General features: G+C 45.4%; 1 protein-coding gene across 4 annotated transcripts; it reads right to left on the bottom strand.

The window, feature by feature from the left end:
* Positions 1–4,207: 4,207 nt before the first annotated feature.
* NIFK (nucleolar protein interacting with the FHA domain of MKI67) lies at positions 4,208–12,838 on the bottom strand. Of its 4 annotated transcripts, XM_006776828.2 has the most exons (8): positions 12,614–12,838; positions 11,870–11,968; positions 8,771–8,816; positions 8,307–8,369; positions 7,113–7,324; positions 5,835–5,906; positions 5,645–5,716; positions 4,208–4,960 (listed from the first exon to the last, which is right to left on the bottom strand). In XM_006776828.2, the coding sequence occupies exons 1-8, from the start codon at positions 12,758–12,760 to the stop codon at positions 4,775–4,777; spliced, it is 897 nt and encodes a 298-aa protein (XP_006776891.1). In that variant the 5' UTR covers positions 12,761–12,838; the 3' UTR covers positions 4,208–4,774. The 4 variants fall into 4 exon arrangements, with proteins under 4 accessions (XP_006776891.1, XP_006776890.1, XP_006776892.1 ...); XM_006776827.2 differs by lacking the exon at positions 8,307–8,369 and having other exon boundaries at positions 8,708–8,816; XM_006776829.2 differs by lacking the exon at positions 8,307–8,369 and having other exon boundaries at positions 8,708–8,816; positions 11,870–11,997; positions 12,649–12,838.
* Positions 12,839–16,231: the final 3,393 nt, after the last annotated feature.

The following is a 16,231-nucleotide window of genomic DNA, read 5'->3' as shown; positions in this document are numbered from 1 at the left end:
TTGCTTTCCATTTTAAGGTCAGAAGGCAGAAGTTTGGGTTCCCTATGACAAATGGGCTTATTGAGAGGCTAGGCCTACATAAAAAGTCCTCTGCAAATAGTTCCACCCCGTTGCAGCCTACCCTTTCATTCTCTTAACAGTGTCTTAAAACAGAGTAAGTCTTATATTTTAAGTTCAACATATCAGTTCTTTCTTTTACGGATCGTGCTTTTGGTGTCACGTTTAAGAACTGTTTGCCTAATACTAGGTCATGGAGTTTCCTTCTGTTTTCCTGTTTTTTAGTTTTATATTTTGAGTTAATTTTTGTAGGTGTTAAGTTAGTGTTTTCTATCATCAAAGTTACTTGCAATGGGTTTTGAAATATGCAAATTTTCTTTTCACTTGTATTGAGGTCTGGAACTGTAGTGTGAGGATGGAAAATATATCTGCTACAGATGTGTGTGGGTATGGAGATCTGTTTTAACTTTTGCCAGCATATACAGTGTGATATTTCTTGTATTCAGATGTTGTCATCAGTTACTTTAGCAAAATATTAGTTTCAAATATAAGTGGTGCTCTGACTTCTGCTTCTAAGTTGAATTCATTAAGAAACACCACGTCTGCAGCAAAAGCTAAATTTTAAGGCCATTCAGTGTTCGAGGGAGGTTCTTCTCATTCAGAAATTTGCAGTTTTGGCTCTCAAGTTGGGACGTCTCAAAAAAACTTTACCACCACAAAGCCATCAAACTACTGTGTGGTAGGTCGTCAGAATACTTAGATTCTTCTTCTTCTTTTTTTAATATATTTTTTACAGAGAGGAAGGGAGAGAGATGGAGAGTTAGAAACATTGATGAGAGAGAAACATCGATCAGCTGCCTCCTGCACACCTCCTACTGGGGATGTGCCCGCAACCCAGGTACATGCCCTTGACCAGAATCAAACCTGGGACCTTTTAGTCCGCAGGCCAACGCTCTATCCACTGAGCCAAACCGGTTTCGGCTAGCTTCTTCTTTACAAATACATTTTTATTGATTTCAGAGAGGAAGGGAGAGGGAGAAACATCAATGATGAGAATCATTGACCAGCTGCCTCCTGCATATCCCCTGCTGGGGATCGAGCCTGCAACCTGGGCATGTGCCCTTGACCAGAATCAAACCTGGAACCATTTAGTCCACAGGCCGATGCTCTATCCACTGAGCCAGACTGGCTAGGGCCAGAATACTGAGCTTCTATTTCTGTCAGAAATTGCTGGAACTGATGATAGCTAGTCCACAACAAATGAAGTACAGTGACATGATTAGTTCAATAACACAGGATAAGTTCACATATTTTTCTTTAAATGTTTTTAATTTTTAAAATTTATTTTTATTGATTTCAGAGAGGGAGGATAGAAACCTCAATGATGAGAATCATTGCCTCCTGTACGCCCCCTACTGGGGATTGAGCCTGCAACTTGTGCATGTGCCCTGACCAGGAATTGAACCATGACCTCCTGGTTCATACGTCGATGCTCAAGCACAGAGACCCACCAACTGGGCAATTCACATATTTCTTTAAGTACTTGCTGGTGAATAATACAAGAAGCAGGCCTTAAACACCTTATATTTCCAGAAACTCTACATTTGTCGAAGTCTTTTTCTACTGATGATAGCTAGTCCACAACAAATGAAGTACAGTGACATGATTAGTTCAATAACACAGGATAAGTTCACATATTTTTCTTTAAATGTTTTTAATTTTTAAAATTTATTTTTATTGATTTCAGAGAGGGAGGATAGAAACCTCAATGATGAGAATCATTGCCTCCTGTACGCCCCCTACTGGGGATTGAGCCTGCAACTTGTGCATGTGCCCTGACCAGGAATTGAACCATGACCTCCTGGTTCATACGTCGATGCTCAAGCTACCAACTGGGCAATTCAGATATTTCTTTAAGTACTTGCTGGTGAATAATACAAGAAGCAGGCCTTAAACACCTTATATTTCCAGAAACTCTACATTTGTCGAAGTCTTTTTCTAGTTCCCTATGTTTGTTGTTTTTTTCTTTCTTTTTTTTTTTTTTTTACCAAAATCAGGTATGGCACACGTTGGAAGGTTCCACTTCAGTTGTATTGAATGAATATTCTCTCCACTTTGAAAATATTTTTGCTTATAGTTGTTCCACAGACAGGCTAATTCTGCACAGAGGCCAATTCTTCAGTCATTTCCAGGGTGACAAACTGCCTGCATTAGCCTGGGACTGAGGAGGTTCGCCTAACATGTGACTTTCAGGGTTAAAACCAGAAAGGTTCTGGGGAAACCTTGATGAATTGGTCATCCCAGCACTTCAAATCTTGACTTTTTGAACAGTGAGCTAACAGTATTGGTAAGGTCTTTTAACTTCTTAAGTGCCTGAGGAAAAACAATCAAAATAATTTGCCTTGTTTTTATTTTACTTTTTTGTTTGTTCACCAACCCAAGTCAAATCTCCTCCGTCACCATTTTCACTGGCCTTGTTTTTAAATTAACTATTGTTGCTTCAACTCTTCAAGCAACTTTCTTGTTTAAAGGCTGTCTTCTTAAAAAAAAATGTTTTTATTGATTTCAGAGGGAGAAACATCAATGAGAATCATTATTGGATGGCTTGTTTTTTTTTAATTCATTTTCAGAGAGAGGAAGGGAGAGGGAGAGAGGGATATAAACATCAATGATGAGAAAGAATCATTGATAGGCTGCCTCCCGCACATCACCTACTGGGGATCCAAGCCCGCAACCCAAGCATGTGCTCTGACCAGGAATCAAATCGTGACCTCCTGGTTCATGGTCAAAGTTCAACCAATCGAGCCACATTGGCCTGGTTCACAGGTCCAAGTTCAATCAATCGAGCCACGCTGGCCAGGGATAAAGGCTGTCTTAAAAAAAAAGTTCATTTTATGCCCTAACTGTCTCAGTGGATAGAGCATTGGCCTGCGGACTCAGGGTCCCAGGTTCAATTCTGGTCAAGGGCATGTACCTTGGTTGTGGGCACATCCCCAGTAGGGAGTGTGCAGGAGGCAGCTGATCGAAGTTTCTCTCTAATCAATGTTTCTTTCTATCCCTCTCCCTTCCTCTCTGTAAAAAAATCAATAAAGTATATTAAAAAAAAATAAAGTTCATTTTAGCCCTAACTGGTTTGGCTCTATGGATAGAGTGTTGGCCTACAGACTCAAGGGTCCCAAGTTTGATTCCAGTCAAGGGTGCATGCCCAGGTTGCTGGCTCAATCCCCAGTAAGGGGTGTGCCGGGGGCAGCCGATCAATGATTATCATCATTGACATTTCTATCTCCATCTTCTCCCTTCCTCTGAAATGAATAAAAAAATTTTTTGTAAGTTCATTTTATTGGACACATTTCTTCAGCTGCTGCAATCACAATTTACCTCACCATTGGTAAAGGGCTTTCCTTGCTTGCCTAATAAGCCACACGGAAACATTACCACCTTATAAACTTTGGGGTAAAAAAACTGCTGAGCCCTAGCCAGTTTGGCTAAATGGATAGAACTTTGGCCCTTGGACCAAAGGGTCCTGGCCTTGAGTCTGGTCAAGGGCAAGTAACTTGAGCACATGCAGGAGGCAACCAACTGACATGTCTTGTTCACATTAATGCTTGTCTCTCCCCCTCCTTTCCAGTCACTTTAAAAACCAATGGAAAGATATCCTTGGGTGAGGATTAACAAAATTGTGCTGATAGTCCATTTAAAATGGTGAATTCTGCTTTTTGAGTTGGGAACATTGTGATGAATGCTTTATCTGATAATGTCTATATATATTGTTCTTTTAGCACAGCTGATGTGTCACTGCCATCTGAATGGATAAAATCATCCAGTCCACCGTGAACATTTCTCTTTAGACTGGATAGGTATGCACTGGTAATCAAAATACGTAAAACCCATGGTACTGAGACATGGGGCACACAAAGGCCATCGAGATGAAACTGTTCCACTGCCATCTGTAGTGCGCTCAGCAACGAGAGCACCACATATTGTCTCCATCACAACTAAGTCTTGTAGCACAAATGCTGCCATCTCAGCCCACTATCACTTTAAAGATTTACTAAACACTGGATAAAAAATATTTGAAGGCAGCTTTCAATGAACATGAATTAGCTAATACAAAAGCATATTTCAAGGGCATTAGAAAATTAAAAATATTTGAGGTGAAAACCTACTATTTTACTTCAAGAGACCCAAGTCCCACTTGCATACAAATAAATTGTAAATAAAACACGTTTATTTGCTGGTCAATGTTTAAGCCAAGAAATACAATTCCACACTGATGATGCTTTAGTGGTTAGTAGTCTATACTAGCTTACCAAAAGCTAACTTACCATTAGGAAAATGACCACATACACATGTATACACACTTGGAATTGCCCTCTCACTGTACCTAATGCCCAGTTTTGACCACTGGATGCGGAAGTCTAAAATCCCCTTATGGGTTAAATGTGCACAGCCTACACAGAGACCCATGTAGACAATAAAGCAAGGTTTTATTTTCTTTAACAAACGCTGCAGTTTAGTATTTAAACCTGCAGTTAATGGTGATCCTTTTATGCAGACATGAATATGAATCTGGGAAGAAACTGGGAGACCAGGGCAGAGAGACAGCAGGCCTGGCTCCTGCTGGGTGGTGTGCACACCTGTATTTCAGCTGGGGCAGGCAAGCCAGTTACCAATTCCTGTTATTATTGACTGGAACCAACAGTGTTTCTTTCGATACACAGCCCTCATAATAAAATCACATTTTCCAGAAGAAGTATTATTCATAATACACTCAGAATCACTGATTGCTTTTTCTTCGTCTTTTTTTCCTTGACTGTGTAGGTGTTTCAGTCTCTTGTGTTTGTTCTTTTATGCCAGATAAGGGCTGTTTGAAAACTATTTCGTTATCTTCATCATCATTCATTTCAGCCACTTCAGATTTTCGTTTATCCAAAAATGTTGGTGTACAAACTGGTGTGGGGCCCTAAATTCAACAAGAAATAATACATAAATGTGGGAAGAAATGAGGAATATTTTACCCCTCCCTCCTATTTTTACAAGTTGTGCAGTGTTACTTCAGGCCTATTTCCATCTTTCAGTGACATAATCACACAGGAACGAGTTTAGGTGCTTATCAAACTTAGTATAAAAAAGTCACAATCGATTGTAATATAATATGTTCCATTGTAGGGTATGAGGTAGAAAACCTTGATCTTATATTTATAAAAACAGTGGCCTCCTCTCTCCTAACTCACTTTGCTTAAGAGGTACAAAGTGCAATAATAAACTCACAACGGTAACTTTTGCTTGTAAACTCACAGTATCTGCTGAAGTCACAAGTTAAATGTGAGAAAAATTTTTCTAAATATTTTTATTGATTACAGAGAGAAAGGGGGAGGGAGAGAGAGATAGAAACATCAATGATGAGGAGAATCATTAATCAGCTGCCTCCTGCACTCCCCCTACTGGGGATCGAGCCCACAACCTGGGCATGTGCCCCGACCAGAATAGAACCTGGGGACCCTTTAGTCCCCAGGCCCAGCTCTATCCACTGAGCCAAAACGGCTAGGGCTAAATGTGAAATTTTAACAAACTGACAGTAGCACGAACTGTTTCTCCTCTTTTGAATCATACTACCCGAGTCTCAAAATACTAACGACAATTTTACCTGGCTATCCACAGTATTCTCAGGAGTTTCAGGGGGCGCTGAAGCCTTCTCCTTTTCCTTCGTAGGTAAAGCCTTCAATAAAGTTTAAGAAACTTCATCAATTTGTATATTTACCAGTTTTAGTAGTTTGAATATATTTACCCATTTTTCTTTCCGTAACACCTGGCATGCAATAAAAGAAAAATCTTACCTGTCCATTTGTGGATTTCTGAAGGTTGGTGTTTGAAGAAGCGTTGCTTCTCTTCTTTTTCCTACGTAAAACCTTAAGTAAACACAAAGAAGTTATTACCTGGCAGTATCACATATTTACGTTTTTAACTTACCATTAGATCCTTACACATGTTATCAGCAGATCCTTCCTAAATGAGAAAGCATTCCAATTTAAAAAGCAAAATCCACAAATACAGTGAATGATCTCCAGTACAGGGCAAAAAGTAAAGCGGGGCCGAGTTGGGGGACGGGCAGAGCTGTGGAGATGAAGTGAGGCTGAGACCTGAGCTGGCCTAGCGTCCTGCTTTAGAGGACCAGCTCCCAAATGGTTCGTAAGAGGACCAGGGCCTGCTGCCTGGGACACAGTGATTTTTAAACACAAGCTGTTAAAGACCGTTTGGGATTTAGGCAAAGAATCAACAACCGGAACTGGGCCAAAGGGCGTACTCAGTCTTCCAGTTTCTGGATGAGGCTAAAAGACCTAATAAACTTAGGAAGAGATGCCATCCATCTCTTCCCAACAAATTAGCTGTTTGAAAATAAGCGGAAAGGGTCTGTGAAAGATCCAAACCAACCTCAGAATTTAGAGAAGAAATAGATCGTCACCTATCCCAGCCACCCGAGTGGCCTGCACTCGTTCCGTAGTGGAAGACACAGCTCTCTCCCAGGAAAGCGGAGGGAGAACCAGCGAGCAAGGACATGGGGACTGAGTGACATCTGTGCTGACGCAGCTTCATGCCAGCAGGTTCGCTATATTCTAACCCTGGCTCACTTAATTCACAGATGACGCTGCTGAAATCTGATATGCACTTTATCTCCAATTTAAAAGAACAAAAACCAAAATTTTAACTGGAATGGCATAAAAAGGGTGGCCAATTTATAGTCTTTATGTTTACCGATACCATGTAATACCAAACTTCATTTAATTCTGGTAAGGACACTTTTAATAGCAATCTAGAAGCAATATGGTTTGGGTTAAAGGGTGGTGTAACTTCAATAATTTAAAACAGATCATGAAAAACCTAATCCCTTTCTGAAATTTCCTTTTCTATACAATGTCGATCATTGGATCTGGTCTGACACACTTTAGGAAGAACTTACAATGCAGTGCCTCAAAAATTTAGTCAAACCCTAGTATGTGGTAAGCACTGAGCTAGATACTTTATAGAGAAAACCATAATTATGTTACAGCTACTGAGGTACAAAGCCCACCTCCAAGAAGAAAAACACAAAATATATTTTCTGAAGAAATATTTACCAATGAAGGAAAATCATAATTAATCCCCTTCTTGGCTAGTCTCTTCCTGAGTAATTTTTCTTTCTTTCTAAATCGCTCCTCCATCCGCAGCTTTTCAAGAAGGGTCCGGTTCTGATTATACCGTTTCACTGCTGGGAAAGACGGGTTCTTAAACGGAAGATGCCACTCTCTAAAAAGTTCCTCATGTACTGTCTCAGGTGGCATAAAATGACCTATATGCAAAAAAGAAACAAGTTTTCAACCAAGTGGGAGGGGCACAGCATAGCACGGATCCACACGTGCAGTCCTCTGACACCTTCTGGCTCACCTCAGCCCTTCCTCTCCTTCATTTCTGTGAATGAACCCGTGCCATCAGCAAGGATGCCGGGACCGTCACGGCAGGAGGAACCAAAACGAAGAGAGGCCGGAGAGGTGCCGCCTGGGCAGCCTCATCAGCTGCCTGGTAAGATGTGCCTGACTTGGGTACCTTGATGCCCCCCCGGCCCGCACCCCCCGCCCCCAGAAATGTAACTCTGCCTCTGAAGGGCCCTGGGACCCAGACAGGGCTGTGTTGGGATGCCAAGCCGGCGGCGCCGGTTTCTGTAGGTGAGCTTCTAGTCTGGTGCTGTCATGGTTTCTCTGGTAGAAGAGCTGCACCGTCTGAACGGTGACTCCCCCTTCACTGTTACCCTATCCAGAACCCATTAATGGTCTCCGACTGTCCTCAGGACACAGATCGAACTCCCAGATTTATAAGGATTCAAAGACCTGGCCTCCCCTCGTCTTCTCCCTCATCTCTTGCTCTTCTCCTCAGGCCCTCATAGGCAGATACTGCTAGTCACCTCTAGCTTTGCATTTGCTGTCCACTCGGCCAGGATCTCAATCTTCATCCCCTTCCCTGAACCTGGCTCACTCCTCTTTAAACTCCAGATTTTAATCTAAATACTTCCTCAGGGAAGCCTTCCACAGCCCTTTAAGGTGGGTTAGTCGCTCTTCCTCTCTGCTCCTAAAATCACTCCCCAATTCCATCTCAGCACAAACACAGCTCAGTCTGGTTTAGATTTTAAAATTCTAATTAGAACTGATCTTGCACCATCCTTAAGGGGATCATCCAGAAATGACGTGGGCTGTCCGAGTAGCTGAGCAATCTGTCCTTCACACCACAGCCACCCACCAACAGCAGGTAGCCAGCCCACGGGAAGACAGTGCACTTACACTTTAAGAGCCTTTCACCAAAAAGGTAGTTGTTCATTGTTTCAGCAACTATCTTGGCAACATCTTCAGATTCAAATCCCTTCCCTGAACCTGGCTCACTCCTCTTTAAACTCCAGATTTTAATCTAAATACTTCCTCAGGGAAGCCTTCCACAGCCCTTTAAGGTGGGTTAGTCGCTCTTCCTCTCTGCTCCTAAAATCACTCCCCAATTCCATCTCAGCACAAACACAGCTCAGTCTGGTTTAGATTTTAAAATTCTAATTAGAACTGATCTTGCACCCTCCTTAAGGGGATCATCCAGAAATGACGTGGGCTGTCCGAGTAGCTGAGCAATCTGTCCTTCACACCACAGCCACCCACCAACAGCAGGTAGCCAGCCCACGGGAAGACAGTGCACTTACACTTCAAGAGCCTTTCACCAAAAAGGTAGTTGTTCATTGTTTCAGCAACTATCTTGGCAACATCTTCAGATTCAAATTCCACAAAGGCATAACCTTTGCTATTTCCAGTCTGCAATTAAAAAATCCGCCACAAAAACAATTAAACTCTAACACATCACTGGACTGCTAAAATGCCATTAATTTAAATAATCACATCAGCCCCATTAGCACATAACATCATGGCATACAATGTGGGAACTGTTGTGGGAAAAGGAAAGATCCCAAAAGGCTGAACATGCCACTGACCTCGGGGTTTTCCTGGGATCTGATCACACAGGTAAGTCCATAACCACAGTTGGAATTAACAGTTTGAACTCTTCAAAACAGCCAGTGTTAAGAAAAACGAAGTACAAAAGGGCAAGGAGACTATCCTACATAGGCTGAGGAGTCACACCAACCAAATGCAATGCAGGAATCGTGACTGACCCCAGGTAAGGAAACTGGTAGCTGAAGACTTCTGGGACTACTGGGAATATGTGACGACGGCAAATCCACACTAGACCAGCTGTCGCCAACCTGTCGGACCCCACGGACCACCGGTTGGCGACCGCTGTGCTAGACTACTATATCGTGTCCGGATTCCTAGTAGATTTATGATGAAGTATTCAAGTCTTTATGATTGCTACTTCCTTCTAAGGTTCAGTAAAACGAAGTATGTGTGTTTATAGCTGTGGAGACATACAGCTAATGTGTCCGGGTGTTAATAACGGGTGACTCCAGGGAAGGGAAGAGATGTTCATTACATTATTGTTCTTTCCACTTCTCTGTAGACTTGAACATTTTCAAAATACAATTCTGGGGGAAACAATGATTATATTACAGTACAGAAAAATATTTACAATTGATCCTCAAAAGAGGCAGAAAAAGTTTTTGAAAAAGACAGTAAGGACAAAAGATAAGAATAGGCAGTTCAGGGTGGGGGTAAGAGGGAGAGATCAACCAAAGGACTTGGATGCATGCATATGAGCCTAACCAATGGACACAGACAACAGGGGGGTGAAGGGCATGAGTCGGGGGTGGGAGGGCAATAAGGACACACATGTAATACCTTAATCAATAAAGAAAAAAATTTTTTAAAAAAAGAAAAAAGAATAAGCAGTTCACAGATGAGGGAATTCTAATGGCTAATAAACCCATAATGACACTCAACACAATCAATTTAGGTCAGAAAGGTCATGTTAAACAACTGAACAGAAAGGTGAAGTAGTGTCTCATAGAACTCTTATTTCAGTTATGTGTTCATACGTGTATATGTGTGCTGACTTCTCCTATAAAACTTATAATGTTCCCAGCAGCTTCACCCAAGAGCGAAATATTACAAAAACCTAATGTTCAACGGGAAGCTAGGTACACTTGAGTGTGTTCAAGCAGTGGAACACAGCAGTGACAATGAGTGTAGTAGTTACGTGGATAAAGCTCAAAATAGACTGAATGAATAAATAAACGTGCAGAGAGACTACTACTATACAATCTGTAGTACAGATCTCCAAAACACATACAGTAATGAAAACACTGACTCTGTGAACAGCAATTTCCTGGGCATGGGAGCAGGTGCAGAGGACCAGGGAAGGGCATGAAAGAGACCTTAAACCTACCTAAAATCTATCTAAAAGAACAGAGGCCTGGCCCTGGCCGGTTTGGCTCAGTGGATAGAGCGTCGGCCTGCGGACTCAAGGGTCCCAGGTTCGATTCCGGTCAAGGGCATGTACCTTGGTTGCAGGCACTTCCCCAGTAGGAGGTGTGCAGGAGGCGGCTGATCGATGTTTCTAACTCTTTATCCCTCTCCCCCTCTCTGTAAAAAATCAATAAAATAGATTTGAAAAAAAAAACCAAAAAAAAACCACAAAGGCCTGAAGCAAGTTGATATTTGATAAAGGAAAATGGTGGATACCTCAAGTCTCTAAATCATTCTCTGGTAGATTTCAGGACGTTTGAAATAGCTCACCCACAAAATAAGCAACCATTACCATTACAAATAGACAAATGGGGGGAGGAGGGGAAGAGGAGGCATACAGAGAAAATGTGTTACTTTGGTTAGGATTAGAGAAATACCAGGGCATTGTAAATTTGAAATCCCCTTTAATGTTGAGATGTTGCTTTGACAAAACTTAATACCTGTAACTTTAGAACAACTAGCGGAAGATGGATGCATACCTTATCCACTCATGTACCAAATATAAAACTAACTTTGATCTGTTATAACTCAAGTGGGAAAATGTGAAGAAACTGCATCAAGAAAAATAAAGATCCCAACAATGAGCGGTCTCTATGGTTACAGCAATATAAGTGTACGTGTGTGGTAAAAAAATAAACAGAGAATGAGAAAATACATTCCTTCAACAACCTATTTTGAGCTTTATCCATGTCACTACTACATTCACTGTCATTGCTGTGTTCCTCTGCTTGAACACACTCAAGTTTACCTAGCTTCCCACTGAGCCTCAGGTTTTACAATATTTCACTCTTGGGTGAAGCTGCTGGGAACATTGTAAGTTTTATAGGAGAAGTCAGCACACTCTATTCCTGAAACAAACTACATAAACCTTTTTAAATTAGACGGTAGGGATGACGTAACAATCACACACACACACACACACAGCTCTTTCTGTAGCAGGCGCTGTCCCAAGAACCTCACATCCCCTACCTCCTCTAATCTGTAATGAGATACTCCTAGGAAGATGGTGCTATTCCACTCATATTTTGCAAATAAGAAAACTAAAGCATGGACAGGTTACATTCTGTGTCCAAGGCCATACAGCCAGCAACCCGCGGAGGCCAGGCCGTGCACACAGTGGCCTGGCCCGGGCCGTTCTTCACCGTCCGTGTACACACCGCTGCCGTCGCCGTCACAGGGGTGCGCACACCCAGGCCAACACAAGAGGCGGAACTGCTCCTCAGCTGACGCCCCTGTGCAGCCGAACGCGCAGCTGCAGGCCACCGCGATCCGTTTACCAAACTGTCCGTTAGAGGCTCTGGGGCAACCACTCCGGTCCTAACCTCGCCCATGACCCCTTCCGGAGCGAAGACGGTAAGAATGCCGTGAGAGCATGCCCTCTACACTGTCCACGACGATGTGCTTCTGGAAAATAAAACAACTCGCCTACTTCAGTAGGAAAACCTCACCCTTTTACTTCTGGACAGCTTGAATCTCGTCACAGTGCCAAACTGGGAGAAGTACGCTCGGATCTGGGTTTCGTACAGTGCTGGAGGCAGGTGGCCCACATAAATGACTCCGGGAGTGAGTTTTTCTTTTTCTTGCTTCTGTTTCTGAAGCCATAAAAACCAGGGAGATACTTTAATAATTAAAAAAAATCACATTGCAACGAACTTGGAGAGCCCTAGCTCTCCGCCCATCGGGACTGCGAGCCTCTCCGCCCGCGGAGCAGCAGAGCTGAGGCCCGGCCGCGCCACTGGACCCCCGCCCCCCGCCGATGGGGGCGCTCAACCTCTGTCGTGGACCCATGGCTGCGCGAGTGGGTCTCTAACGCTATTCCACACCACCCGGCGGGGCCCTCCACCGACACAGCCTCCACTTCGCATGCAGATCGCCGTTGAGTCGAACCCCCCAAGCGCACATTCCCGGGCCACGGCGAGCCTTCACGCCGCCGACACCTCCCCAGGGTCAACTCCAAACGGGTGTCTCCAGCTGGAAGCCATGGGAATGCAACCTGATGCCGGGCCCGGTCAGCGAGTGAAGCCGGCAGGTACCGTCCTCTAGAGCCCCCGTCCCCGCGCCCACGAACCCGCTGCATGCCTCGCCATGCTTTCCCCGCCATCTCCACCTCCCGCGAATCTCGTCACAGTGCCAAACTGGGAGAAATACGCTCGGAACTGGGTTTCGTACAGTGCTGGAGGCAGGTGGCCCACATAAATGACTCCGGGAGTGAGTTTTTCTTTTTCTTGCTTCTGTTTCTTCGTCCCGCGCCGGCGGGCCTGAGCCACCTCCTTGTGAAACTTGTCCTCCTGCGGGTTCAGCGACAGGAGCGGCTGCGCCGGGCCCGCGAAGACCGCCATGCCGACAGCGTCCGAGCCGCGGAGCTCCACGCGGCAGCGCCGGAAGTCCCAGAGCCCGTAGCTCCGCCCAAGCGGAAGTGGAGGCGGCCGACGTGCGCGGCGCCGCAAGGAGCGGGGGGCGGAGCACGGGTGGGGGCCGGGAAGAGAGGGCAGGTGGGATGTTTAAAAAATTAATTCCAAAACAGTACCCGTGACCTTGAGGTCTTGTTACCCATACTTTAGTTCTTTTTCCTTTGTCACTGACTTGTTGGAGAGCCCTTACTGTGTGTCCCTGTGCTGCTTCCCTTTAGGGAACTTCCAGACTCGGGGGAGGGCTGGATAAAGGACGTCTGAGGGTGGGATTGGTGCTCTGGAGAGATGAAGGAGTCCCACGGGGACGAGGCAGACTGGGTAATCAGAGGGCTTCCCGACGGAGGTGGCATTTGAGCTGCAACCTGAAGGCTGCAAGGAGCCGGAGTGAAGACCTGGAAGCCCATATGCCGGCAGGACAGCACGTGCAGAGCCCTTAGGGCTGGAAAGAAGGAACCCGCCAGGGTGGCTGCAGCTCCCTGCGTGAGGAGAGGAGCCCGGGGGCAGACGAGCTCCAGGGCTCCGCGTGCCAAAGTCGAAAGCTTGAGGTTTGTTGTAAATGGAAGTAGGTGTGAGGGTTTTAAGCAAGGCTGTGGCTGGGCATCCCTTTCAAATAGTAAAGGAGAGTGGGTTGCAAAGGAAGCAGGGAGAGGGAGGCCACAGGAATGGCCAAGCAGAGCTGGTCTGGGGGATGGAGGCAGCTGTTGTTCCGGGGCCGGCGAGAGCCAGGTTTGGCTGGTGCCCACCTGCACGTGCAGGAAGAGTGGGGTGAGTCTGCAGGTAGAGTGGCATGGGAGGGGCTGTACAGTGAGTGTTACCGGGAAACCGCTCCCCCGCCCCCGTTGGGCTCCGGCTGCCAGTCGCTGTGTCCAATAACGAAGGCAGGGTTGAATCATATTAGGCGTTTATTGAGAAGGCTAGCCAGCCAAGAAGACAGGGTGCTTACAAGCATCAAATCCTGCCTCCCAGCAAGATTCAGGGGACAGGATTCTAAAGGGGACGGGCCTGGGGTGAGGAATGCAGCTATGTGCAGGCCTGGGGGTCCGCAGAGCCTGCTATTGTAATTAGTCATCAGGGATGAGATGATGTTTTGGCTCCTGAGGGGTCGGCCTGAGCATGCTTATCGGTTGTTTGCTGGATTCACAGCTGAGTCACCTCCCCAATCGCTTCGCATGGGCCTTGAAAAGGAAACTTTAAGAAAAACTTAACCCCCTATTCACATAAGTACATGTGTTCTAAGATTTAGAATAGGTGCTCTATCTATTGATTATATGTCCCCCCTAATGAGGGCCAGCCTGCTTCCATTTGAAACAGAATTTTTGGACGGGAACCCGTATTCTTTGCCCACCGGAGTCAAAGAATGAATCCACGGATAGAGGGTAGTACATATAGCAAAGGTGAAAATTTATTGAAGAACAAGTACAGACTCCCATGTGGGGAGGGGAGAAGGGTCCCACCGACTTCCTGTTTCCATGGTTTATAAAGGCTGCAGTTCCTGTGCCCTGATATCCCTCTGATTGGTCACTATTCCCCTTCGAATTGGTTTAAGTTAGGGTTTCTCAAAATGCTGACATGCCGACCTCAAAAGGCTCACCATCACTGTCCTATAGTCACTCCTGAGGCCCTCCTCCCTCATTGTCCTCCTATTCCTCTGGGCTTTCTTTCTCCTTCTTTATTTTGTAAATATAGACCTTTTTTGGCTACTCCCAGTTCCCTTGTCTTTTGGAAATATACCTGTTGCTGCTCCCTTGTCTTATGGAGATGTAACTGCACCTGGCTTCCTTGTGTTATGGAAATGTACCTTCTCCCAGTCTGCAGCCCTGTGTTTTTCCATGGACCCCAATTCTAAAAACTCCCTAAACCTGCCTATACTCCCCTAAAATTCCTGCGTCCCAGGCCTGCTTTGCCTCCTTCAGCACAGTCTCCCTCAGCTCGACCCTCAACCCTCAGGGCCAGCCTTCTGTGACTCTGTAGCTGGGTTGGCTTTTTCTATTAAATGTTTCCTTGCAACTGCGTTTTCATGAACAGGTTGGATGGTCAGGAGCGTGCACGCAGAGAACTATGGTATTCTCTCTCAGGACTCCTTTTCATGAGCTCGTTTCTCTTTCCCCTGGATGAAATCTTGGGGACATCAGCACATAGATATCAGCAAATAGGAGCATTTCCCAAGTGTTCAAAATCTGATGTCAAATAGCTCCTCTCCCCCAGCTCAGACCTGTCTCAGGTGAGAAATTCTCAAGGGGGTCACTGTTGACATTGTCCCTCTTGATTCTGTTTTAGGCAACTCTCACCAGAGAGGTGTTACTGGACAGGGCAGCCCCGGAGTCAGGGGAGAGGGCTGTGCCCAGCCTTGATACTTGTCTTCTCCTATAAATGAATTTATATGAGACCTTGACTACGTTGTGAAAAGCCAATTTATTAAAGCTTTATTGAAAAAGCAAAGCAAGCAAACCTATGCATCTGGCTTATGGAGCACAGAGGGCTCTCAGCTCATCTGAAGAGCGCGTTGGGTGGGGGTTTGAGGCGTTGTATGCCCTTCTGTCTATAGGTCTCAACACTCCTCTGCTGACTACTTTGGTGTAGATGAATTCTCAAGGCCCCTTTTTACTTTGTAGTGACCTTCCCAGAATTCATGAGAAGCACCTGGCAACTTTATCTCGCCCAGCCTGAGGCTGCTGGCTTCTCGCTTAGGGCAGTGGTTCTCAACCGTCTGGCCCTTTAAATACAGTTCCTCATGTTGTGACCCAACCATAAAATTATTTTCGTTGCTACTTCATAACTGTAATGTTGCTACTGTTATGAATCGTAATGTACCTATCTGATATCCAGGATGGTCTTAGGCAACCCTTGTGAAAGGGTCTTTCAACTGCCAAAGGGGTCACGACCCACCGGTTGAGAACCGCTGGCTTAGGGAGTAAAACTGCCCTTTTTTACTTTCCCTTTTCCCCTCCGTTTCTGCCTTCTCTCATTAGGGAGGTTTTTAACCATTTGCTGTGGCCTTGGCTGGGGAATTACAAGCTGGCTGCAAAATGCTCACACTGTTTGGCCCTGTTTTAACTTTCCTGCCTCAGTTTCCCTACTCCTCCTGCCCTGGAATCCTGTAACAGTTCCAGCTTCTCCCCTGCACCCGTTCCTGTCTTTGGCCTGTCAAGTGTTGGTATCTTGTATTGGCAGCCCGAGGAGACCAACACGGCTGCATTGACGGGTCAGCCTGTGCGGTGCCTGCCGGTGCCTGCCTTGCATGTCAGGGCTGGCGCTGAGGAGCGTGGGTCTCACCAGGAGTGCCAGGCACCCTCGCCTTGGCCCTTCACTAGACCATAGCAGCCAGCACTTAAATGGGGGCAGAGAGTCTGGCCCCTCCTCACGCAGCCCAGCCCTGGCCGGCTTTCATTTTCACCCTTC

This window comes from Myotis davidii, unplaced genomic scaffold, assembly GCF_000327345.1.
Source record: "Myotis davidii unplaced genomic scaffold, ASM32734v1 scaffold249, whole genome shotgun sequence".
NCBI lineage: Eukaryota > Metazoa > Chordata > Mammalia > Chiroptera > Vespertilionidae > Myotis > Myotis davidii.
This window is presented reverse-complemented; position numbering and strand designations above follow the sequence as displayed.

Coding starts and splice junctions, on each gene's coding strand:
- NIFK (XM_006776827.2), bottom strand. CDS start 12,760: ATGGCGGTCTTCGCGGGCCCGGCGCAGCCGCTCCTGTCGCTGAACCCG. Junction 8,817..11,869: donor AGCTGTCCAGAAGTAAAAGG/GTGAGGTTTTCC, acceptor TTTTAATTGCAG/ACTGGAAATAGCAAAGGTTA. Junction 7,325..8,707: donor TGGTGAAAGGCTCTTGAAGT/GTAAGTGCACTG, acceptor TTTTGCATATAG/GTCATTTTATGCCACCTGAG.